This window comes from Panulirus ornatus, chromosome 10, assembly GCF_036320965.1.
Source record: "Panulirus ornatus isolate Po-2019 chromosome 10, ASM3632096v1, whole genome shotgun sequence".
In the NCBI taxonomy this organism is placed as follows: domain Eukaryota; kingdom Metazoa; phylum Arthropoda; class Malacostraca; order Decapoda; family Palinuridae; genus Panulirus; species Panulirus ornatus.
Window position 1 is genome coordinate 64,331,476 of NC_092233.1, and position 26,724 is coordinate 64,358,199.

General features: G+C 40.9%; 1 protein-coding gene across 1 annotated transcript in view; it reads left to right on the plus strand.

Moving 5' to 3' along the window:
- Positions 1 to 26,724, plus strand: part of Cap-G (Chromosome associated protein G) — a 104,421-nt gene that overhangs the window by 49,037 nt on the left and 28,660 nt on the right. The window contains exons 13-18 of the mRNA XM_071665321.1: positions 150 to 373; positions 897 to 1,067; positions 7,554 to 7,704; positions 10,301 to 10,404; positions 15,775 to 15,879; positions 25,955 to 26,049. Coding sequence (XP_071521422.1) covers positions 150 to 373; positions 897 to 1,067; positions 7,554 to 7,704; positions 10,301 to 10,404; positions 15,775 to 15,879; positions 25,955 to 26,049 — 850 coding nt within the window. The remainder of the gene's footprint in view (positions 1 to 149; positions 374 to 896; positions 1,068 to 7,553; positions 7,705 to 10,300; positions 10,405 to 15,774; positions 15,880 to 25,954; positions 26,050 to 26,724) is intronic.

The window sequence follows — 26,724 nt, forward strand, 5'->3', positions numbered from 1 at the left end:
TTACCAAACTCGGTCACAAACCTCTGCAGTTTCTCACTCGAATAAGCTACCAGCGTTGTATCGTCAGCGAACAACAACTGACTCACTTCCCATGCCCTCTCATTCACAACAGACTGCATACTTTTTATTTACTTATTTTTTTTTTTCAGAGGATGACAGTTTATTAAGGCACATGCTTGGAGTGTTCTTTCCTCTTTATGCATCATATGGAGGAAGCAATCAGGAAAGTTTATGTGAAGCTGTACTTCCTACTCTTCAGACATTTTTCAAAGCGCCATCACGCTCACCACTTGCAGATGTTGATGTTGATGATGTAGCAAACTTCCTGGTGTCTGTCACCAGTCCTTCCATTATTGCAGATGGGATTACAGATGTAAGTCGTAGGTAGAAGATCATTGTAACCTAAGTTGGCTGTTAGATATTCCTTCTAACATCTTAAGACTTTTATTCATCACCAGTTTGTTTTTGCTCAGATTGGATACATTACAGCAAAAAAGGTAGATATTTTAAGAGAGTCATTCCGCAATTTTCATTAATTGATGATTCTTGAGGCATTTTGCTAAGTACTTATAGTGTAGAACTCTCTCCCCAAGCAGTACAAATACATAATTTCACACACAAACACACTCTTTCTCCCCTAGTAATGCACAAATAGTAATTACACACACAGCATACAAAAGTTAGAAAAATTGTAAAGAAGCACTTGTATAGTATGAGAGTGGATGAATAGAGGAAAATGAGTTTTGAGATTGTGAATGTCGACAGCATACAGAGATTTAAAAAGCTGTATGATAGTAGAGAAAGTTGAAGGGATGGGTCCCCATGACTCCTCATATATTATGGCCAGGTAATTACAAACACATACTAACATCATTTATTTCTGTTCATTTTCACAGAAGGTTAACACCCATGATACATTGGTATTTACACTGTGCACGGAAATTTTGGCCTTCCCGGAAAGCAGTTGGACAAAAGTGCTTATTCGCTGCTTGAATCATCTGCATCTTACACCAACAAATTTTTCTACATTACGTCAAGTTCATGTTTTAGTTAGAAAAATGATAAAGGTGAGTTTATGGTTGCTGAAATGTGAACATTTTGTTGAGGCTGCTTGGTCACCTTTTATGTATTAACATTTTTACTTTTTTTTTTTTTTTTGTCGCTGTCTCCCGCATTTGTGAGGTAGTGCAAGGAAACAGACGAAAGAAATTTCCCAACCCACCCCCATACACATGTATATACATACGTCCACACACACAAATATACATACCTACACAGCTTTCCATGGTTTACCCCAGACGCTTCACATGCCTTGATTCAATCCACTGACAGCATGTCAACCCCGGTATACCACATCGCTCCAATTCACTCTGTTCCTTGCCCTCCTTTCACCCTCCTGCATGTTCAGGCCCCGATCACACAAAATCTTTTTCACTCCATCCCTCCACCTCCAATTTGGTCTCCCTCTTCTCCTCGTTCCCTCCACCTCCGACACATATATCCTCTTGGTCAATCTTTCCTCACTCATTCTCTCCATGTGCCCAAACCATTTCAAAACACCCTCTTCTGCTCTCTCAACCACGCTCTTTTTATTTCCACACATCTCTCTTACCCTTACGTTACTTACTCGATCAAACCACCTCACACCACACATTGTCCTCAAACATCTCATTTCCAGCACATCCATCCTCCTGCGCACAACTCTATCCATAGGCCACGCCTCGCAACCATACAACATTGTTGGAACCACTATTCCTTCAAACATACCCATTTTTGCTTTCCGAGATAATGTTCTCGACTTCCACACATTCTTCAATGCTCCCAGAATTTTCGCCCCCTCCCCCACCCTATGATCCACTTCCGCTTCCATGGTTCCATCCGCTGCCAGATCCACTCCCAGATATCTAAAACACTTCACTTCCTCCAGTTTTTCTCCATTCAAACTCACCTCCCAATTGACTTGACCCTCAACCCTACTGTACCTAATAACCTTGCTCTTATTCACATTTACTCTTAACTTTCTTCTTTCACACACTTTACCAAACTCAGTCACCAGCTTCTGCAGTTTCTCACATGAATATACTTTTGTATATACATTTTCTCTTCATAATTGGTCACCATTTCCTGCATTAACGAGGTAGCAGCAGGAAACAGATAAGAAAGCACACCTCCACTCACAAACACATGCATATACATGTACATATAGATACACATACATATGTACATATTCATACTTGCTCTCCATCATCTATTCCCAGTGCCACCCCATCTCACAGGAGACAGCATTTGAGCACAAATGCATAAAAGAAAGGAAAAAAGATAACATATACATTCTCTTCTCATCCCCCACACCAATTTGCCACCCCCTGCATCAAGAAGGTAGGGCCAGGAAACAGATAAAGGCCACATCTGCCCACACTCATTCTTTAACTGTCATGTTTAATGCACTGAAACCAAAGCTCCTTATCCACATCAAGAACCTGCAAACCTTTCCATGGTTCACCCCAGACATTTCACATGCCCTGTTCAGTGATGGCACATCGACCCCAGTATACTACATCATTCCAGTTCACTATTCATTACATGCCTCTTACCCTCCTGTATGTTCAAGAATACTTCCCACTCATTCTCTGCATTCATAGGAGGTGACTAAAAGGGGTGGGAGTAGGGTACTGGAAATCCTCCTCTCCTGTTTTACTTTTCCAAAGGAAGGAACAGAGAAGGAATTTGTGTGAGGATTTTCCCTCTAAGGCTTAGTCATCTGTTCTTGATGCTACCATGCTAATGTGGAAAATGATGAATATGTATGAAGAGATATATTTATTTGTTTTTTCTATTATTATACTTAATTGCTGCTTCCTGTGACAGCGAGGTAGCGCCATGAAACATATGAAGAATAGCCCATCCACTCATATACACGCACACATATATGCCCATATACGCACATATACATACTTTCATACTATTCGCCGTTTCCTGCGTTAGCGAGGTAGCTTTAGGAACAGAGGACTGAGCCTTTGAGGGAAATCCCCACTTGGCCCCCTTCTTTGTTCCTTCCTTTGGAAAATCAAAAATGCGAGGGGAGGATTTCCAGCCCCCCTGCTCCCTTCCCTTTTAGTCTCCTTTTACGACACGCAGGAAATACATGGGAAGTATTCTTTCTCCCCTATCCCCAGGGATATATATACATACTTGTAAATATCATTACTCATGCAAGCATGAGTAAGTACATGTGTATATATGTATATGTGTGTGTATGTATATAATGATATATACATACTTATATATATCATTATATACATACACACACATATACATGGTTGCGAGGCGTGGGCTATGGATAGAGTTGTGCGCAGGAGGATGGATGTGCTGGAAATGAGATGTTTGAGGACAATGTGTGGTGTGAGGTGGTTTGATCGAGTGAGTAACGTAAGGGTAAGAGAGATGTGTGGAAATAAAAAGAGCGTGGTTGAGAGAGCAGAAGAGGGTGTTTTGAAGTGGTTTGGGCACATGGAGAGGATGAGTGAGGAAAGATTGACCAAGAGGATATATGTGTCGGAGGTGGAGGGAGCAAGGAGAAGAGGGAGACCAAATTGGAGGTGGAAAGATGGAGTGAAAAAGATTTTGTGTGATCGGGGCCTGAACATGCAGGAGGGTGAAAGGAGGGCAAGGAATAGAGTGAATTGGAGCGATGTGTTATACCGGGGTTGACGTGCTGTCAGTGGATTGAATCAAGGCATGTGAAGCGTCTGGGGTAAACCATGGAAAGCTGTGTAGGTATGTATATTTGCGTGTGTGGACGTATGTATATACATGTGTATGGGGGGGGTTGGGCCATTTCTTTCGTCTGTTTCCTTGCGCTACCTCGCAAACGCGGGAGACAGCGACAAAGTATAAAAAAAAAAAAAAAAAAAACATATACATATATACACATGTACTTACTCATGTTTGCATTCATCCATTCCTGTCACTACCCCATCACACAGGAAATAGCATCATTTCCTCCTGCCTCAGCAAGGCAGCACCTGGAAAACAGGCCACATTTGTTCACATTCAGTCTCTAGATGTCATGTGTAATGCACAGAAACCACATTCAGGCCCCATAAATTCTTCTATGGTTTGCCCCAGATGCTTCACATGCCCTGATTCAATCCATTGACTGCACGTCGACCCTGGTATACCACATCATTCCAGTTCACTCCATTCCTTGCATGCCTCTTACCCTCCTGTATATACAGGCCCTGATCACTCAAAATTTTTTTCACTCCATTCTTCCACCTACAATTTGGTCTCCCACTTCTTTTTCCCTTTACCTCAGACACATATATCCTCTTTGTCAATTTTTCCTCACTCATTCTTTCCATATGTCCAAACCATTTCAACACTCCTCTTCTGTTCTCTCAACCACACTACTTTTATTTTCACTTATCTCTCTTACACTTTCATTACTTAATCAAACCACCTCACACCACATACTGTCCTCTATTATTTCATTTCCAACACATCCTCCCGCCTCCATACAACCCTATCTATAACCCAACCCTCGCATCCATATGACTTTGTTGGAACTGCTATTCCTTCAAACACCCATTTTTGCTCTTTGAAATAACATTCTCTCCTTCCACACATTCTTCATTGCTCCCAGAACCTCCACACCCTCCCCCACCGTGTGACTCACTTCCACTTCCATAGTTCCATTTGCTGCTAAGTCCACTCCCAGATATCTAAAGCATTTCACTTCCTCCAGTTTTTCTCCATTTAAACTTACCTCCCAATCAGCTTGAACCTCAACTCTACTGAACCTTGCTCTTATTCACATTTGCTCTCAACTTTCTCCTTTCACACACTTTTCCAAACTCAGTCACCAACTTCTGCAGTTTCTCACATGAATCAGCCAGTAGAGCTGTATGATCGGCAAACAAAACTGACTCTTTTCCCAGGCCCTCTCATCCACAACAGACTGCATATTCACCCTTCTTTCCAAAACTCTTGCATTTACCTCCCTGACCACCCCATCCATAAATAAATTAAACAACCATGAGGACATCATGCACCTGACACAAACCGACATTCACGGGAATCACTCTCCTCTCTTCTTACTTGTACACATGCCTTACATCCTTGGTAAGAACTTTTCACTGCTTCTAGCAACTTACCTCCCACACCATATAATCTTAAAACCTTCCACAAAGCATCTCTATCAACCCTATCATATACCTTCTCCAGATCCATAGATGCTACATACAAATCCATCTGTTTTTCTAAGTATTTCTCTTATACATTCTTCAGAGCAAACACCTAATTCACACATCCTCTACTACTTCTGAAATTACACTAGTCTTCCCGAGTCTGATGCTCTGTACAGGCCTTTACTCTCCCATATGATTACCTAGGAATACTCAACGAACTTATGCCTCTGTTGTTTGAACACTCACCTTCATCCCCTTTGCCTTTATATAATGGCACCATGCTTGCATTGTGCCAATCCTCAGGCACTTCACCATGATCCAAACATACATTGTATAACCTTATCATCTAATCAACAACACAGTCACCCCCTTTTTATTAATAATTTTCACTGCAATACCATCCAAACCTGCTGCCTTGCTGGATTTCATCTTCAGCAAAGCTTTCACTTCCTCTTCTTTGTTTACCAAACCATTCTCCTTGATCCTCTCACACTACCGCTGTTTCCTGTGTTAGCAAGGTAGCGCCAGGAGCACATGAAGAAAGGCCACATATACTCACATCCATTTTCTAGCTGTCATGTTGTGCAATGCACCAAAACCACAGCTCCCCATCCACATCTAGGCCCCGCAGACTTTTCCATGGCTCATCCCAGATGCTTCAAATGCCCTGGTTCTGTCAGTTGACAGCACGCTAACCCTAGCATACCACATGGTTCTAGTGCACTCTGTCCCATTCATGCCTTTCACCTTTTGCATATTCGGGCTTCGATCGCTCAAAATCTTTTTCCCTCCATCCTTCTACCTCCATTTTGGTCTTCCCGTTCTCCATGTTCCCTCCAGCTCTGATACATATATCCTCTCTGTCAACCTTTCTTCACTCATTCCCTCCATATGTCCAAACTATTTCAGCACCCTCTTCTGCTCTCTTAACCACGTTCTTTTTATTGCTGCACATATCTCTTACCTTTTCATTACTTACTTGATCAAGCCATCTCACACCACATATTTTCCTTATATGTTTAATTTTGAGCATATCGTTCCTCCTCCTCACAAGCTTATCTATAGCTCATGCCTCACATTCATATGATATCATTGGACCTACTATTGCTTCAGAGATGCCCACTTTTGCCCACTTAGATAGCATATTCTCTTTCCATGCATTCTTCATTGCTCTGAGAACCTATACCCCCTCCCCCTCCCTGTGGCTCACTTCTGCTTCCAAGGTTCTACTTGCTGCCATGTCCACTCTCAGATATTGAAAACATTTCACTTCCTCCAATTTTTCTCCATTTGAACTCATACCCAACTGATTTGTCTATCAATCTTGCTGAACCTAAAACTTTGCTTTTATTCACATTCACTCTCAATTTTCTCCTTTCACTCACACTTCCAAACTCAGTCACTAATTTTTGCAATTTCCCGCTTGAATCTACCATCAGTGTTTTATCATTAACAAACAACTAACTCACTTCCTGGAATTTCCTGGGCTATCTCATCCCCCACAGACTGCATATTCTCCCTTCTCTCCAAGTCTCTCGCATTTACCTCCCCCACCACTCCATCCACAAACAAATTGCACAACCATAAGTTGTTATAACACTTAACTATTAACTAGGACATTAGTATTGCTTATATTTCCTTTGCACCCTTTAGCTTATTATGCTCTGCTGTCATGTGTATGTGGTTCTCCAGGAGTATTTTTTGGAATCTGTAGTGAGGTGTAAGGTATTTTTAGAATTGTTTTCTAATGAAAAATTATCATCACCAAGGGTTTTCATCTGTAAATTCTCTTGTCTTATAAGAGTGACACAGTTCAAAACAATTGTAACAAAGTGAGAATGCAGATCTACTTCAGGCCTCCTTGTCAACTCCACATATATTGACTAGCATATGAAACATTGTGTAGGATCCCACTACTTGCTGTTATGGCTGTATGTACATTCTCCTATGAAGAGAACAGCAAAAATTACCAAGATGTTTATACCTCAGCTGCAATGATCAGAAAAAGAATTTAGGGTATATGCTTCTCGACAGCAGTGAAAGAGACAAATGTAATTCATCTCTATGTCTTTGGTAAACCAAATTCTGCTTTTGAGGATATATTGAAGGCTTTAATGCCTAATTGGCTTGGCCTAGAGGATTTTTCGTTGTACTACATATTTTGATGATTAGATGAATTTTCATGAACTGAGGCAACATTATGGTTGTAGGTAATTTTGAAATTGATAAAAGTTTACTGAAACATGTTTTATGTTTATAACAAAATAGCATGATATGTCTTTTTTATTTTTTTTTTTGATTGTCTTCAGTTAATCAGCTATTATATAAACAAGAATTTTCTTTGAATACTGCCTTTGATTCCAGCGTGTGCGAGAAAGAGTGAGTCTGAATGCCTTAGAACGTTTCTGTTCCTCCATTCAAAATATGTTACAAAATGCCCCTGAACCTAATCTTGAAACTGAGGAAGAGAAGCCAGATACAACATTAGTAGTTAATGAATCAGGCAATTTAACAGGTGAGGCACGTGGACATTTTTTGGTACGGTTGTTGTTGAATTTTGAAGTACCTATATATCTTGATTTCTTATTTTTTAGTTTCTGTGAGTGTTAAGATATGAAGTGTTCTTAGATGATTGTTTGTATTTTGTTGCATTTGTAATAGATAATTGAGACTATAATTGTGGCTGGTGTGTAGAAATTTCAAGAGAAAGTGAATGAAGAATAGTACTGTATAAGGAAACAAGGGAAGTAGGCAAGGAGTGGAAGGCATTTAGGGAGTCAGTGCTTATGTGTATGGGTAAAGTATGTAGTGTGTGGGAGATGGGCATGAGAGATGTGGTAGGAATGGCGTGATGAGGAAGTTATGTTGCAAGTGAAAAAGAAAGCATGGTTGTATGGGCAGTACCAATAGGAAAGAAAAAATATTGATTGGGAGGAGATAAGCAAGAAAATGCAGGGGCTGACAAAGAAGGCAAATGAGAGACGGTGTGATAAGTTATCAGAGAACTTCAGGAAGAACAAGAAAATGTTTTGTGTGAGGTGAAGAAGACAACAGAACAAATTGGGGCATCAGTGAAGGGATCAGATGAGAGGAGGTAGCAAGTAAAGAAAAGGTGAAGAAGAAATGGGGTGAGTATTTTGAAGGACTTTTGAATGCATTGGATTTTATGGTGGTAGATGTGCTGTGTTTGGGGTAAGATAGCATGAATCATTCTGTGAAAAGAGAGGAGGTAGTGAAAGCCACATGGAAGATGTAGTGTGGCAAAGCAGCTGGAATGGCTGGGATTGTAAGTGAATTTCATAAGAAAGGGGATGATGATGATATTGATTGGTTAGTCTGGATTTTTATTTTATGTTTGGTTCGAGTTGAGGTCCCTTAGGACGAGCAGGAAATTAGTATAGTGCCATACTATAAAGATAGTGAAGATTTAAAAGTGAATGCTTGAATTATAGAGGTATAATTGTATGGCAAGTTGGTAGGCAGTCAATGACCAGGAGGTATATTACCGGTACTACCCACTTGGGTATCGGGAGGGTTAGTGACAGCTGCTTAGTGAGCCAGCACTTCAGTGGTTACCAGGTTGCACCCCTGACCCAGGTAGCTGTCTTTCTGTCTGCCTCACCCAAATGTGGACTACTGGTACTCTGTCCACAAACAGTTTTTCTTTGTCTCACATAACACTTGACAACACATAACTCACACATCTCATTCTTCATTACTAGATTTTCCTGTGGTGAGCACTATGCGGTAGCCTTGCCATTTAGTAGAATGGTAGGAGCAATAGATGATAGTAGGTAGGAACCTTTAGGCAGGAGCATTAGACAGAAAGAAAGATCAGGTAGAAGTAGTAAGTAGGAGCATTAGATAGAAGTAGTAGGTTGGAACATTAGGTAAGAGCCTCTGCAAACACTGTACTAGGGTTGCCCCTCTGGCAGTGGCCTGTTGAGGGTGAGGCCCTAAAGGCTAAGAAGTGGCACTGGAGTTTACTAGTTATGGAGACACTGTTGCTGTGGCCATCCCCTTGAGGGAGTTCCAGTTGGAACAGGCATCAGAGATATAGATAAATAGGATTGTATGGTGACAGGATGATGGCATACATGGAGCATCAAACTGGGATTGAAAAATATATGTTAAGGAGTAGTAGAAAATGGGTGGACCAGTTGTTTGCTTTGAAGATATTATGTGAGAAATACTTGAGGAAAGAGAGGAATTTACATTTGGCGTTTGTAGACCTGAAAAAAGTTGATAGGGATGTTTTGTGGAAGGTGAACCAAGGTATGTGAAACAATATGAATATTTAGTAGGGCTTGGCTGTGGATGGTAGTCCCTAATTATGGTACATTATGCAGGATAGCTAGGTACTTGATGCATATAGATCAAGCCAGTGTTTTATATGTTCTCGATGCTACTTTGTTCAAGTGGGAAAAGTGCTAAGGTTTGAAAATATGGTGTATTAAACTTAAGGTCAGATAGGGATGTGCTCTTTCGTAGATATCTTAGTTCATATCACATGAATTGAAAATTTCCCATGCTGTGTATTTTAATAATGGTGTAAAATATCTATATTTAGGACACACCTGGTAGCATTTTTTAATATTTCAAGAAATTTGTTTGTTGGTTGAGCTATTGAATATATATTTATTGATTAGTTTGTGCTTGCATTTATTTGTGAAAAAGTCAAGATGCTTATATGTAAAAAGCTTTAAGGTATTGGAATGACTAGTTATGGTATTACAAAATTGTTTGCAAGAAATGTTAGTAGATGATATGAGTATTAGGTAGGAACATCAGGTAGAAGTAGTGGGTAGGAGCTTTAGGTAGAAGCAGTCTGTAGGAACTTTAGGTGGGAGCCTCTGCAAACACTGCGCTAGAGTTGCCCTCTGCCTGTTGCCTGTTAAAGGTGAGGCACTGAATGTTAAGAAGAGGCACTGGAGTTCATTAGTTATGGAGACTCTATTGCCGTGGCCACCCCCTTGAGGGAGTTCCAGTTGGAGCGGGCATCAGAGGTATAGATAAGTAGATGGTCTTTTATGCTGTTAGTAAGCTCATGGACTACTTTATGATTTGTCTTTCATTTGATACTGAATAATTCCAAATTTTCCTGATTCTAGGTTTAAGTGCAATGAATAAGTCATTAGAAAATACAGTGATAAAAAAGAAGAGGATGTTGTACAACAATCAGACCATGTCAGACCCTGAGGTTTTCTCTAGTGAGGTGAGTGATTGAAATGTGTCTCTTTTGGAGCTGGCTTTCATCTTTTTACATTGAAAGTTTTTTTTTATTGTACTTTGTCGCTGTCTCCCGCGTTAGCGAGGTAGCGCAAGGAAACAGACGAAAGAATGGCCCCACCCACCCACATACCCATGTATATACATACACGTCCACACACGCACATATATGTACCTATACATCTCAACGTATACATATATATATACACACAGACATATACATATATACATAATTCATACTGTCTGCCCTTATTCATTCCCGTCGCTACCTCGCCACACATCAAATGAAAACCCCCTCCCCCTGCATGTGTGCGAGGTAGCCCTAGGAAAAGACAACAAAGGCCACATTCGTTCACACCCAGTCTCTAGCTGTCATGTATAATGCACAGAAACCACAGCTCCCTTCCCACATCCAGGCCCCACAAAACTTCTCATGGTTTACCCCAGACGCTTCACATGCCCTGGTTCATTCCATTGACAGCACGTCGACCCCAGTATACCACAACATTCCAATTCACTCTATTCCTTGCGTGCCTTTCACCCTTCTGCATGTTCAGGCCCCAATCACTCAAAATCTTTTTCACTCCATCTTTCCACCTCCAATTTGGTCTCCCACTTCTCGTTCCTTCCACCTCTGACACATATATCCTCTTTGTCAATCTTTCCTCACTTATTCTCTCCATGTGACCAAACCATTTCAAAACACCCTCTTCTGCTCTCTCAACCACACTCTTTTTATTACCACACATCTCTCTTACCCTTTTATTACTTACTCGATCAAACCACCTCACACCACATATTGTCCTCAAACATCTCATTTCCAGCACATCCACCCTCCTCCACACAACTCTATCTATAGCCCACGCCTCGAAACCCTATTACATTGTTGGAACCACTATTCCTTCAAACATACCCAGTTTTGCTTTCCAAGATAATGTTCTCGACTTCCAAACATTTTTCAACGCTCCCAGAACTTTTGCCCCCTCCCCCACCCTATGATTCACTTCTGCTTCCATGGTTCCATCCGCTGCCAAATCCACTCCCAGATATCTAAATCACTTCACTTCCTTCAGTTTTTCTCCATTCAAACTTACCTCCCAATTGACTTGCCCCTCAACCCTACTATACCTAATAACCTTGCTCTTATTCACATTTACTTTCGGCTTTCTTCTTTCACACGCTTTACTAAACTCAGTCACCAGCTTCTGCAGTTTCTCACCCGAATCAGCCACCAGCACTGTATCATCAGCGAACAACAACTGACTCGCTTACCAGGCTTTCTTATCCACAACAGACTTCATACTTAAAACTCTTGCATTCATCTACCTAACAACCCCATCCATAAACAGATTAAACACCCATGGAGACATCACACACCCCTGCCACAAACCTACATTTACTGAGAACCAAATACTTTCTTCTCTTCCTACTGGTACACATTCCTTACATGCTCGATAAAAACTTTTCACTGCTTCTAACAACTTGCCTCCCACACCATACATTCTTAATACCTTCCACAGAGCATCTCTATCAACTCTATCATATGCCTTCTCCAGATCCATAATGCTACATACAAATCCATTTGCTTTTCTAAGTATTTCTCACATACATTCTTCAAAGCAAACACCTGATCCACACATCCTCTACCACTTCTGAAACCACACTGCTCTTCCCCAATCTGATGCTCTGTGCATGCCTTCACCCTCTCAATCAATACCCCCCCCCCATATAATTTCCCAGGATTACTCAACAAATTTATACCTCTGTAATTTGAGCACTCACCTTTATCCCCTTTGCCTTTGTCCAATAGCACAATGCATGCATTCTGCCAATCCTCAGGCACCTCACCATGAGTCATACATACTTTAGATATCCTTACCAACCAATCAACAACACAGTCATCCCCTTTTTTGATAAATTCCACTGCGGTACCATCCAAACCCGCTGCCTTTCCAGCTTTCATCTTCCGCAAAGCTTTTACTACCTCTTCTCTGTTTACCAAATCATTTTCCCTAACCCTCTCACTTTGCACACCACCTCAACCAAAACACCCTATATCTGCCACTCTATCATCAAACACATTCAATAAACCTTCAAAATACTCTCTCCATCTCCTCGCATCACCACTACTTATCACCTCCCCATTATCCCCCTTCATTGATGTTCCCATTTGTTCTCTTGTCTTACACACTTTATTTACCTCCTTTCAAGACATTTTTTTTATTCTACCTACTATTTACTGATACTCTCTCACCTCAACTCTCATTTGCCCTCTTTTTCACCTCTTGCACCTTTCTCTTGACCTCCTGCCTCTTTCTTTTATACATCTCCCTGTCATTTGTATTATATCCCTGCAAAAATCGTCCAAATGCCTCTTTCTTCTCTTTCACAAATAATCTTACTTCTTCATCCCACCACTCTACCCTTTCTAATCTGCCCACCTCCCACGCTTCTCATGCCACAAGCATCCTTTGCGCAAGCCATCACTGCTTCCCTAAATACATCCTATTCCTCCCTCAGTCCCCTTATGTCCTTTGTTCTCACCTTTTTCCATTCTGCACTCAGTCTCTTCTGGTACTTCCTCGCACAAGTCTCTTTCCCAGCTCATTTACTCTCACCACTCTTCACCCCAACATTCTCTCTTCTTTTCTGAAAACCTCTACAAATCCTCGCCTTTGCCTCCACAAGATAATGGTTAGACATCCCTCCAGTTGCACCTCTCAGCACATTAACATCCAAAAGTCTCTCTTTCGAGCGCCTATCAATTAACACATAATCCAATAATGCTCTCTGGCCATCTCTCCTGTTTACATATGTATACTTATGTATATCTCTCTTTTTAAACAAGGTATTCCCAATCACCAGTCCTTTTTCAGCGTACAAATCTGCAAGCTCTTCACCCTTTCCATTTACAACACTGAACACTCCATGTACACCAATTATTCCCTCAACTGCCACGTTACTCACCTTTGCATTTAAATCACCCATCACTATAACCCGGTCTCATGCATCAAAACTACTAAGACACTCACTCAGCTTCTCCCAAAACACTTGCCTCTCATGATCTTTCTTCTCATGCCCAGATGCATATGCACCAATAATCACCCATCTCTCTCCATCCACTCTCAGTTTTACCCATATCAATCTAGATTTTACTTTCTTACACTATCACATACTCCTACCACTCCTGTTTCAGGAGTAGTGCTACTCCTTCCCTTGCTCTTTTCCTCTCACCAACCCCTGACTTTACTCCCAAGACATTCCCAAACCACTTTTCCCCTTTACCCTTGAGCTTCGTTTCACTCAGAGCCAAAACATCCAGGTTCCTTTCCTCAAACATACTACCTATCTCTCCTTTTTTCTCATCTTGGTTACATCCACACACATTTAGACACCCCAATCTGACCCTTCGAGGAGGATGAGCACTCCCCGTGTGACAATTATAATATATTATATACTATATAGTATTATTACCATGTCTTGTTTTTATTAATTACTATATTGTACCTGCAGCCCAGCATTATTTGATTTAATTGAGTTATGCTAACTTGCGGTAGGTGTGGCTTTCTCAGTGAAAGCATTTTACTGAAGTGGCTCCCATTAAAAATCAGTGTGTAACACTGGTATAGTGAATAGAAAAAGGGGAAGGTCTAACAGAAGGAAAGGTTGTGGTAGGTGCTAGTACCACTTCTGCCAGATCCCTCCCTCTCATTGGCAGTAGAGTCAGGCAGAAACCTGGTGAGTCTTAGCACCCCATAATGCTGGGGGACTTGTGGCCATAGATATGACAGACTCTGTCATGGAGATACTTGTAAGTGTTTGAATGGACAGGAATTGGCAAAAGTACTTATGTGGAAAAAGGTGATAGAAATAAGCAAGATTTGAGCAGATGTATGGTGCAAGATGATGGACTAGCCTGGTTGTCCCGATTTGATGAGACAGAAAGTAAGACTAGCAATCCTGTCATGGAGAGTGTAAGATGGTTCTGGGCACCACTTTAATGCTCCTCATTCAGGATGGTAGTACCACCTTGGGTGGCTGTTTTCAGCAACTTACTACCTAATAGGCTGCTCCAAGGGTGGGGGATGGGATAATCCTTGAGTTAGTTAGGGTACTGGAAGGGGCCAGTACATTGCCACCTGAGCCCTCCCTCTCACTGGTGGCAGAGTCACACAATAAAGTGTAGTCAGAGTATGCTTTAGATTTACAGGTGTCATGGAGGGGGCCATTACTCTACTACCTGAGCCCTGTCTCTTGCTGGCAGAAGAGTCACAAGGTAAATATATGCATATATGCGTGTGTGTGTGTGCAGGTAATTGTAGTATATCAAAGTGTTGGCAGCATTCCTTGGTGTTCAGAAGAGAATACACATTTTTACTGAAGAATCATTTAATAAATGATTCTCAGCATGGATTTTGTTGGAATTGCTCATATTTAACAAATCTGCTCGATGTCTTTTATGAAATAGTCAACAGGTATGTAGAAAGTAAATCAGCTGATGTCATTGTTTTAGATTTTCAAAAAGCATCAATAAAGTTTCACATCAAAGGTTACTAACAAAAGTTGTCACATAGTATAGATGGGGTTGTTTGTTGATGGTTAGGAAATTGGGTGACTGGCTTCATATTCTGAATGGTTAGATGTAACAATTGGTATGCTGCAGGAATCAAACTTGGAATAAGTTGTTTTTCTCACGAACATTAATCTTATTGACATTGGGATGCATTGTAAAATATCTGAATTTGCAGCTGACACTAAGTTGGAAAGTAAGTCTATAGCAGAAACTGATGATCTGCAGCTTCAGACTGACATGGACAAACTAATGGAATGTGCTAATAGATGGCTCATAAATTTTGATACTGATAATTGCAAAGTTTTACATATTGGCAGTATAACTGAAAAGGCAAGCTATAATATGAATTCTGTTGAGCTACAAAAGGTAAATGAGGAAAAGGACTTGGATGTGATAATCTCTAGTGATCATTTCTCCAGTCCTTTAGGAAAGTGGCTACCCCCTACACTTAACCATCTGTTGGATTCATGGTACATAAGAGGAGCTTCTACCATATATAAATATAATTTTCTATAAAAGCTCACTTGAACTTCTGGAGCTTTACAGGTGCACAATTTGGTCATGATAGAGAGTTACCCATATCTGAATAAGATACTTTAAACTTTTCTTTTTCTTGTTATTCTTAATTTTGTGAAGTGGAATGTGGTTATCACATCCAACAAATAATTAGACTTTAGGATTTACCAGTGAGTGCATATATAGGACTTGCATTTGATAAGATTATAAAGGTGCTTATTCATCCTTTTTTTGTTACTGAATAGTTTTTTATTTGAATATTTGCAGGCAGAGTCAGATGCTGAGGGTAGTCCTACAAAACGCTTGGCACGTAGCACCTCAAAGGATTCTATTGACTTTGGTTCCCCACAAATGACTAGTACTCAAGATAATGTGAGTTTTAATACTATTCCCCTTATATAATCATGTTGTGATTATATTGCATTGAGATGACGAATGAAGAGAGAATAACCAGAGGGTGCATGGGTCACAGAAGTGGAGGGAACAAATGGGAGGGGGAGACTGAAACTATGAGTAGGTATTAACTGGTAGGCAGCCACCGACCAGGGATTTATATAACTGGTACCACCCACCTGGTTTTTTTTTTTTTTGTGGGGGGGGGGGTGTTTAGTGACAGTTGCATAGTGAACCAGCACTTCATTGGTTATCAAGTTCCATTCTGACCCAGGTAACTGTCTTTTCTTTGTGCCTTGCCCATATGTGGACTGCTGGTATTCTGTCCTTAAGCATGCAATCTCTCCTTATCACACATAACAGTTCATTCCTCATAACTCCTTGCAGTGAGCAGTGTGTGCTATCCGTCTTTGGCAAAGTGGTAGGAGCAATAGGTAGAGGTAGTAGGTAGGAACATGAGATAGGAGCTTTGGTAGAAGTAGTTGGTAGGTACATTAGGTGGGAGCATTAGGTGGAAGTAATAGGTTGGGACTTTCGGTAGAAGTAGTTAGTAGGAACTTGGGTAGGAGCCTCTGAAAACACAGTGCTAAAGTTGCTCTCTGCCATTGTCCTGTTAAGAGTGAGGCACCAAAGGCTAAAAAGTGGAACTGGATTCACCAGTTATGTAGACTGTTTTTATGTGGCCACCCCCTTGAGGGAGTTCTTGAAGGGAACAGACATCAGAAATATAAGTAGAGACTGAGAAGGAGATGGAAGGATGGAGTGAAAGAGGTTTCAAGTTATCTGGACTGAAAGTGTAGAAGGGTTAAAGGTCTGCATGCCATAGAGCAAACTGTGATGTTGTGGTATACAGGGTTGTTGTACTGTCAGTGGGCTAGACCAAGCATATGAAGTGGTCAGGCGAAACCACAGAGTAGTGGGGCTTAGCTAAGGCTAGGGGGATTTGGTTTCAGTAATTACCTGTTTGTGCTATATGTGAAGGGAGTTTGACACTTAAAGGGCCATCCATCTCTTAAACATTTGACACTTAAAGGGCCATCCATCTCTTAACATTTGATACTTAAAGGGCCATCCATCTCTTAAACATTTACTCTTTGCTATCATACAACCTCTTGAATTTATGTATGCCGTCTGCATTAAACATGTTCTCGGTCAATCTGTTACACTCATCCGTTACTTTTATACTATAAAAGTGCTTCTTTACATCTTATTCAAGTTTCTTGTCTATTTTCATGTTATGTCCTTTGGTTGTTGTATCCCCATACCTCTCAAAGAGCTCTTCACTGTCTGCTTCATTGATCTCTTTTAAAAAGATTAAGGTTTTGATAAGGTGACTCCTGTTTTCTCTTTTCCAAAATGGGTAAATTTAATCCTTCATAGTTACCCCTGTAACTGGTTACCATCTTTGTTGCCCTTCTCTGGACCTTCTCTGTGAGTTCTCTATGCTCCTTTGAGTGCATTGACCAAACCTGAGAAGCATATTCTAGTTTTGGCTATATGTAGAAAGTGAATAGCTTGCTAAATAATTTTTTACCCATATACTTAAAGAATATACTTACCGATATACTTAGAAAAGCAAATGGATTTGTATGTAGCATTTATGGATCTGGAGAAGGCATATGATAGAGTTGATAGAGATGCTCTGTGGAAGGTATTAAGAATATATGGTGTGGGAGGCAAGTTGTTAGAAGCATTGAAAAGTTTTTATCGAGGATGTAAGGCATGTGTACATGTAGGAAGAGAGGAAAGTGATTGGTTCTCAGTGAATGTAGGTTTGCGGCAGGGGTGTGTGATGTCTCCATGGTTGTTTAATTTGTTTATGGATGGGGTTGTTAGGGAGGTGAATGCAAGAGTTTTTGAAAGAGGGGCAAGTATGCAGTCTGTTGTGGATGGGAGAGCTTGGGAAGTGAGTCAGTTGTTGTTTGCTGATGATACAGCGCTGGTGGCTGATTCATGTGAGAAGCTGCAGAAGCTGGTGACTGAGTTTGGTAAAGTGTGTGAAAGAAGAAAGTTGAGAGTAAATGTGAATAAGAGCAAGGTTATTAGGTACAGTAGGGTTGAGGTTCAAGTCAATTGGGAGGTAAGTTTGAATGGAGAAAAACTGGAGGAAGTGAAGTGTTTTAGATATCTGGGAGTGGATTTGGCAGCGGACGGAACCATGGAAGTGGAAGTGAATCATAGGGTGGGGGAGGGGGTGAAAGTTCTGGGAGCCTTGAAGAATGTGTGGAAGTTGAGAACATGATCTCGAAAAGCAAAAATGGGTATGTTTGAAGGAATAGTGTTTCCAACAATGTTGTTTGGTTGCGAGGCGTGGGCTGTGGATAGAGTTGTGTGTAGGAGGGTGGATGTGCTGGAAATGAGATGTTTGAGGACAATATGTGGTGTGAGGTGGTTTGATCGAGTAAGTAATGTAAGGGTAAGAGAGATGTGTGGTAATAAAAAGGTTAGCCTCTTTTAGCTGGTCTTTGATGAGAAATGTGTGGATGAGTTGGAGCTTTTTTTGTGGAGGGTGGATGTGTTGGAAATAGATTTTTGGAGAATGATACAGTATGTGGCATGAGGTGGTTTGATCAAGTAAGTGATAAAAGTGTAACAGAGAGGTGTGGTAATAGAGTGTGGTTGAGAAAGCTGAAGAGGGTGTTCTGATACGGTATGGACATAAAAAAAAGACTGAAGAGAGGTTGAAAAAGAGGATCTGTGTGGTATAGAAAAAAAGACTGAAGAGAGCTTGAAAAAGAGGATCTGTGTGGTATACTGATGTGCTTCATTGGACTGAACCAAAGCATGCGAAGCATCTGGGGCAAACCATGGAAAGGCCTATGGGGCCTGGTTGTGATATGATTGACTGATGGTTGTGTTGCATGTGACTGGATGCAGCCTTTTTCTTCTGTTCCTTGGTCTATCTTGCTAACACGGTAAACAGCAGTTTAGTTTGAAGAAAGTATACATATCCTATGTAAAGCCTGGTTGAAGGTGAAAGTGGCAAGGTGGCTGAATTTATTAAGAAAGGGGTTGATTGTGTTGTCGATTGGGTTGTAAGATTTATATTTATAGACCATGGGGAGGCACCTGAGAATTGGCACAATGATGTATTGCATAGTGCCATTGTATAAAGGCAGGGTGGATATAGATGTGTCCAAACTACAGGTGTAAGTTGAATGTACCTGGTAAGTTGTATAGGAGGATATTGATTGGGAGGGTGAAGGTGCAGAGCATCAAATTGGGGAGGAGCAGTGTGGCTTCAGAAGTTGTTTCGTATATGTGGATCAAGTGTTTGAGAATGTGTGAGAAGTACTTAGCAAAAACAGATACATTTGTATGTGGCATTTGTGGATCTAGAGCAAATATATGATATGATTGATAGAAATGCTTTGTGGAAGGTATTAAGAATATATGATGTGGGAGGTAAACTGCTAGAAGCAGTGAGAAGTTTTTATCAAGCGTGTAAGGCATGTGTAAGAGTAGGAAGAGAATAGAGTGAATGGTTCTTAGTGAAGGTTGGTTAGCGGTAGGAGTGTGTGATGTCACCATGGTTGTTTAATTTGTTTATGGATAGGGTGGTGAGGGAGGTAAACACAAGAGTTTTAGAGATATGGGAGGGTATGCTGTCTGTTGGGGATGAGAGGGTCTTGGAAGTGAATCAGTTGTTGTTTGCCAATGTATGGACTTCTCAAAGCACATAAACCAATTTTCCAGCAAGACCCATAGTGAGTTCAGTGGGCATCATCACATATGAATTGCCAAAGTGGTTAGTTTCTTTATGAAGCCCATTAGTAGGTAAGATATCAAATACTAATATCATGAACTATGTAGATTTAGTTAACAAGCTTAATGATATCAATGTTGATTTGAAATTGGTTAGCTTTGATGTTTCATCTCTGTTCACAAAAGTTCAGTTGATGACCTCTTAGAATATTTAGTTGATGTCTTGAATGATATTCATTTACCTGTTTCTTTGTTTTTATTGAATTGATAGAATTATGTATAAAAGACTATGTATTTCAATTTAATAGAGAATATTATGCTCAGAAATTTGGCATGGCAATGGGTAACCCTCTTTCACTTGTATTAAGTCATCTCGTTGAAACAAAGTTACTAAAGGATATCTTACCATCTAATGCAATTTGGTTTAGGTATGTAGATGATGTTCTTTGTGTTTGGCGAACAAATGAAAATTTACAATCATTTCTCCCTTTACTTAACAAGCTAGTACCTTCCATCAACTTTACTGTAGAAATTTAAAATATTGATTTATTTTGCTTTGTCGCTGTCTCCCGCGTCTGCGAGGTAGCGCAAGGAAACAGACGATAGAAATAGCCCAACCCACCCCCATACACATGTATATACATACACGTCCACACACGCAAATGTACATACCTATACATCTCAATGTACACATATATATATACACACACAGACATATACATATATACACATGTACATAATTCATACTGTCTGCCTTTATTTATTCCCATTGCCACCTCGCCACACATGGAATAACATCCCCCTTCCCCCTCATGTGTGCGAGGTAGCACTAGTAAAAGACAACAAAGGCCCCATCCGTTCACACTCAGTCTCTAGCTGTCATGTAATAATGCCCGAAACCACAGCTCCCTTTCCACGTCCAGGCCCCACAGAACTTTTCATGGTTTACCCCAGACGCTTCACATGCCCTGATTCAATCCACTGACAGCACGTCGACCCCGGTATACCACATCGACCCAATTCACTCTATTCCTTGCCCGCCTTTCACCCTCCTGCATGTTCAGGCCCCAATCACTCAAAATCTTTATCACTCCATCTTTCCACCTCCAATTTGGTCTCCCACTTCTCCTCATTCCCTCCACCTCCGACACATATATTCTCTTGGTCAATCTTTTCTCACTCATTCTCTCCATGTGCCCAAACCATTTCAAAACACCCTCTTCTGGTCCCTCAACCATGCTCTTTTTATTTCTACACATCTCTCTTACCCTTACGTTACTTACTCGATCAAACCACCTCACACCACACATTGTCCTCAAACATCTCATTTCCAGCACATCCACCCTCCTGTGCACAACTCTATCTATAGCCCACGCCTCGCAACCATACAACATTGTTGGAACCACTATTCCTTCAAACATACCCAATTTTGCTTTCGGAGATAATGTTCTCGACTTCCACACATTCTTCAAGGCTCTCAGGATTTTCGCCCCCTCCTCCACCCTATGATTCACTTCCGCTTCCATGGTTCCATCCACTGCCAGATCCACTCCCAGATATCTAAAACACTTTACTTCCTCCAGTTTTTCTCCATTCAAACTTACCTCCCAATTGACTTGACCCTCAACCCTACTGTACCTAATAGCCTTGCTCTTATTCACATTTACTCTTAACTTTCCTCTTTCACACACTTTACCAAACTCAGTCACCAGCTCCTGCAGTTTTTCACATGAATCAGCCACCAGTGCTGTATCATCAGCGAACAACAACTGACTCACTTCCCAAGCTCTCTCATCCCCAACAGACTTCATACTTTCCCCTCTTTCCAAAACTCTTGCATTCACCTCCCTAACAACCCCATCCATAAACAAATTAAACAACCATGGAGACATCACACACCCCTGCCGCAAACCTACATTCACTGAGAACCAATCACTTTCCTCTCTTCCTACACGTACACATGCCTTACATCCTCGATAAAAACTTTTCACTGCTTCTAACAACTTACCTCCCACACCATATATTCTTAATACCTTCCACAGAGCATCTCTATCAACTCTATCATATGCCTTCTCCAGATCCATAAATGCTACATACAAATCCATTTGCTTTTCTAAGTATTTCTCACGTACATTCTTCAAAGCAAACACCTGATCCACACATCCTCTACCACTTCTGAAACCACACTGCTCTTCCCCAATCTGATGCTCTGTACATGCCTTCACCCTCAATCAATACCCTCCCATATAATTTACCAGGAATACTCAACAAACTTATACCTCTGTAATTTGAGCACTCACTCTTATCCCCTTTGCCTTTGTACAATGGCACTATGCACGCATTCCGCCAATCCTCAGGCACCTCACCATGAGTCATACATACATTAAATAACCTTACCAACCAGTCAGCAATACAGTCACCCCCTTTTTTAATAAATTCCACTGCAATACCATCCAAACCTGCTGCCTTGCCGGCTTTCATCTTCCGCAAAGCTTATATATATATATATATATATATATATATATATATATATATATATATATATATATATATATATATATATCAGCGAACAACAACTGACTCACTTCCCAAGCTCTCTCATCCCCAACAGACTTCATACTTGCCCCTCTTTCCAGGACTCTTGCATTTACCTCCCTAACAACCCCATCCATAAACAAATTAAACAACCATGGAGACATCACACACCCCTGCCGCAAACCTACATTCACTGAGAACCAATCACTTTCCTCTCTTCCTACACGTACACATGCCTTACATCCTCGATAAAAACTTTTCACTGCTTCTAACAACTTGCCTCCCACACCATATATTCTTAATACCTTCCACAGAGCATCTCTATCAACTCTATCATATGCCTTCTCCAGATCCATAAATGCTACATACAAATCCATTTGCTTTTCTAAGTATTTCTCACATACATTCTTCAAAGCAAACACCTGATCCACACATCCTCTACCACTTCTGAAACCGCACTGCTCTTCCCCAATCTGATGCTCTGTACATGCCTTCACCCTCTCAATCAATACAGCGCTGGTGGCTGATTCATGTGAGAAACTGCAGAAGCTGGTGACTGAGTTTGGTAAAGTGTGTGGAAGAAGAAAGTTAAGAGTAAATGTGAATAAGAGCAAGGTTATTAGGTACAGTAGGGTTGAGGGTCAAGTCAATTGGGAGGTGAGTTTGAATGGAGAAAAACTGGAGGAAGTGAAGTGTTTTAGATATCTGGGAGTGGATCTGTCAGCGGATGGAACCATGGAAGCGGAAGTGGATCATAGGGTGGGGGAGGGGGCGAAAATTTTGGGAGCCTTGAAAAATGTGTGGAAGTCGAGAACATTATCTTGGAAAGCAAAAATGGGTATGTTTGAAGGAATAGTGGTTCCAACAATGTTGTATGGTTGCGAGGCGTGGGCTATGGATAGAGTTGTGCGCAGGAGGATGGATGTGCTGGAAATGAGATGTTTGAGGACAATGTGTGGTGTGAGGTGGTTTGATCGAGTAAGTAACGTAAGGGTAAGAGAGATGTGTGGAAATAAAAAGAGCGTGGTTGAGAGAGCAGAAGAGGGTGTTTTGAAATGGTTTGGGCACATGGAGAGAATGAGTGAGGAAAGATTGACCAAGAGGATATATGTGTCGGAGGTGGAGGGAACGAGGAGAAGAGGGAGACCAAATTGGAGGTGGAAAGATGGAGTGAAAAAGATTTTGTGTGATCGGGGCCTGAACATGCAGGAGGGTGAAAGGAGGGCAAGGAATAGAGTGAATTGGAGTGATGTGGTATACAGGGGTTGACGTGCTGTCAGTGGAGTGAATCAAGGCATGTGAAGCGTCTGGGGTAAACCATGGAAAGCTGTGTAGGTATGTATATTTGCGTGTGTGGACGTGTGTATGTACATGTGTATGGGGGGGGGTTGGGCCATTTCTTTCGTCTGTTTCCTTGCACTACCTCGCAAACGCGGGAGACAGCGACAAAGTATAAAAAAAAAAAAAAAAAAAAAAAAAAATATGTATATATATATATATATATATATATATAGTGAGTGGTGGGATGAAGAAGTAAGAGTATTAGTGAAAGAGAAGTGAGAGGCATTTGGACGATTTTTGCAGGGAAAAAATGCAATTGAGTGGGAGATGTATAAAAGAAAGAGACAAGAGGTCAAGAGAAAGGTGCAAGAGGTGAAAAAAAGGGCAAATGAGAGTTGGGATGGGAGAGTATCATTAAATTTTAGGGAGAATAAAAAGATGTTCTGGAAGGAGGTAAATAAAGTGCGTAAGACAAGGGAGCAAATTGGAACTTCAGTGAAGGGCGCAAATGGGGAGGTGATAACAAGTAGTGGTGATGTGAGAAGGAGATGGAGTGAGTATTTTGAAGGTTTGTTGAATGTGTTTGATGATAGAGTGGCAGATATAGGGTGTTTTGGTCGAGGTGGTGTGCAAAGTGAGAGGGTTAGGGAAAATAAAATGATTTGGTAAACAGAGAAGAGGTAGTGAAAGCTTTGCGGAAGATGAAAGCCGGTAAGGCAGCAGGTTTGGATGGTATTGCAGTGGAATTTATTAAAAAAGGGGGTGACTGTATTGTTGACTGGTTGGTAAGGTTATTTAATGTATGTATGACTCATGGTGAGGTGCCTGAGGATTGGCGGAATGCGTGCATAGTGCCATTGTACAAAGGCAAAGGGGATATGAGTGAGTGCTCAAATTACAGAGGTATAAGTTTGTTGAGTATTCCTGGTAAATTATATGGGAGGGTATTGATTGAGAGGGTGAAGGCATGTACAGAGCATCAGATTGGGGAAGAGCAGTGTGGTTTCAGAAGTGGTAGAGGATGTGTGGATCAGGTGTTTGCTTTGAAGAATGTATGTGAGAAATACTTAGAAAAGCAAATGGATTTGTATGTAGCATTTATGGATCTGGAGAAGGCATATGATAGAGTTGATAGAGATGCTCTGTGGAAGGTATTAAGAATATATGGTGTGGGAGGAAAGTTGTTAGAAGCAGTGAAAAGTTTTGATCGAGGATGTAAGGCATGTGTACGTGTAGGAAGAGAGGAAAGTGACTGGTTCTCAGTGAATGTAGGTTTGCGGCAGGGGTGTGTGATGTCTCCATGGTTGTTTAATTTGTTTATGGATGGGGTTGTTAGGGAGGTAAATGCAAGAGTTTTTGAAAGAGGGGCAAGTATGAAGTCTGTTGGGGATGAGAGAGCTTGGAAAGTGAGTCAGTTGTTGTTCGCTGATGATACAGCGCTGGTGGCTGATTCATGTGAGAAACTGCAGAAGCTGGTGACTGAGTTTGGTAAAGTGTGTGGAAGAAGAAAGTTAAGAGTAAATGTGAATAAGAGCAAGGTTATTAGGTACAGTAGGGTTGAGGGTCAAGTCAATTGGGAGGTGAGTTTGAATGGAGAAAAACTGGAGGAAGTGAAGTGTTTTAGATATCTGGGAGTGGATCTGGCAGCGGATGGAACCATGGAAGCGGAAGTGGATCATAGGGTGGGGGAGGGGGCGAAAATTCTGGGGGCATTGAAGAATGTGTGGAAGTCGAGAACATTATCTCGGAAAGCAAAAAGGAATAATGGTTCCAACAATGTTGTATGGTTGCGAGGCGTGGGCTATGGATAGAGTTGTGCGCAGGAGGATGGATGTGCTGGAAATGAGATGTTTGAGGACAATGTGTGGTGTGAGGTGGTTTGATCGAGTGAGTAACGTAAGGGTAAGAGAGATGTGTGGAAATAAAAAGTGTGGTTGAGAGAGCAGAAGAGGGTGTTTTGAAGTGGTTTGGGCACATGGAGAGGATGAGTGAGGAAAGATTGACCAAGAGGATATATGTGTCGGAGGTGGAGGGAGCAAGGAGAAGAGGGAGACCAAATTGGAGGTGGAAAGATGGAGTGAAAAAGATTTTGTGTGATCGGGGCCTTAACATGCAGGAGGGTGAAAGGAGGGCAAGGAATAGAGTGAATTGGAGCGATGTGGTATACCGGGGTTGACGTGCTGTCAGTGGATTGAATCAAGGCATGTGAAGCGTCTGGGGTAAACCATGGAAAGCTGTGTAGGTATGTATATTTGCGTGTGTGGACGTATGTATATACATGTGTATGGGGGGGGGTTGGGCCATTTCTTTCGTCTGTTTCCTTGCGCTACCTCGCAAACGCGGGAGACAGCGACAAAGTATAAAAAATATATATATATATATATATATATATATATATTTACAGAGCATCAGATTGTAGAAGTGTTTAAGATGATAGAATGACAGTAGAAATAGAATGGAAAAATGAAAAGTGAGTGAGCCCGTAATTCATTGAAATTTATAGTAGATGATTGATTTCTTTTCTGTTTTGCAGAATTTAGATGAGGTTAATATAAACCCCTCAGAGAAGACTTCATGTACTGCACCTGCTACTGTAGTTATTCCTTCCTCTGATGCTGAGCTTGAATTGTAAGTGTTATAATCACTGTTTGAATAAAGATATGTGATTGTTTAGAAAAATTCTTAATTTTTTAGCAGATTTCCTGCAGACTCTTGTGCAGATATCATTCTTTTTAAATGAAGAATGTATTCCCGATGAATGGAATTCAGAGGGAATGAATTTGAATTGAACTACTTTTAACATAGAATTAAGGGAGATATTTACATCCTGTCCAGGGCTCAGTCAAATAGACTGTTTTCTCACTAATGAAATAGACATGACATAGATACAGATAATACAACAGTATTAAATGGTATAATTCAGTACAAAGTGCATAAATATGTTCTCAATTAATAGGCTGATTTTTCCATGCACTATATGATTGAAGATTGCTTAGAATGTGTAGAACAGTCGGTCAGTAGGGTCATCACTTAGCATTGGCAGAGTTACATTCACCATCTTGTAGATTAAATTGCTTATTACTCTTTAATCTTAACTGCACTGCTTTACAATACTCTAAATGCTGTGGTGGTAAAAAGCAGTCTTACAGTCTTTCATTCTCTTTTTTCTCAGCTCCTCTCTTCACAGGAATAGTAATTGTAAGTGGAATGGAGTTTGGTAACATGTCTGTGGGGAGAAGTTTAATAGTGAGTTAGGAGGGTAGTTGTTCAGTGCTTGACATTATTTCATAGGGGATGTGTTTT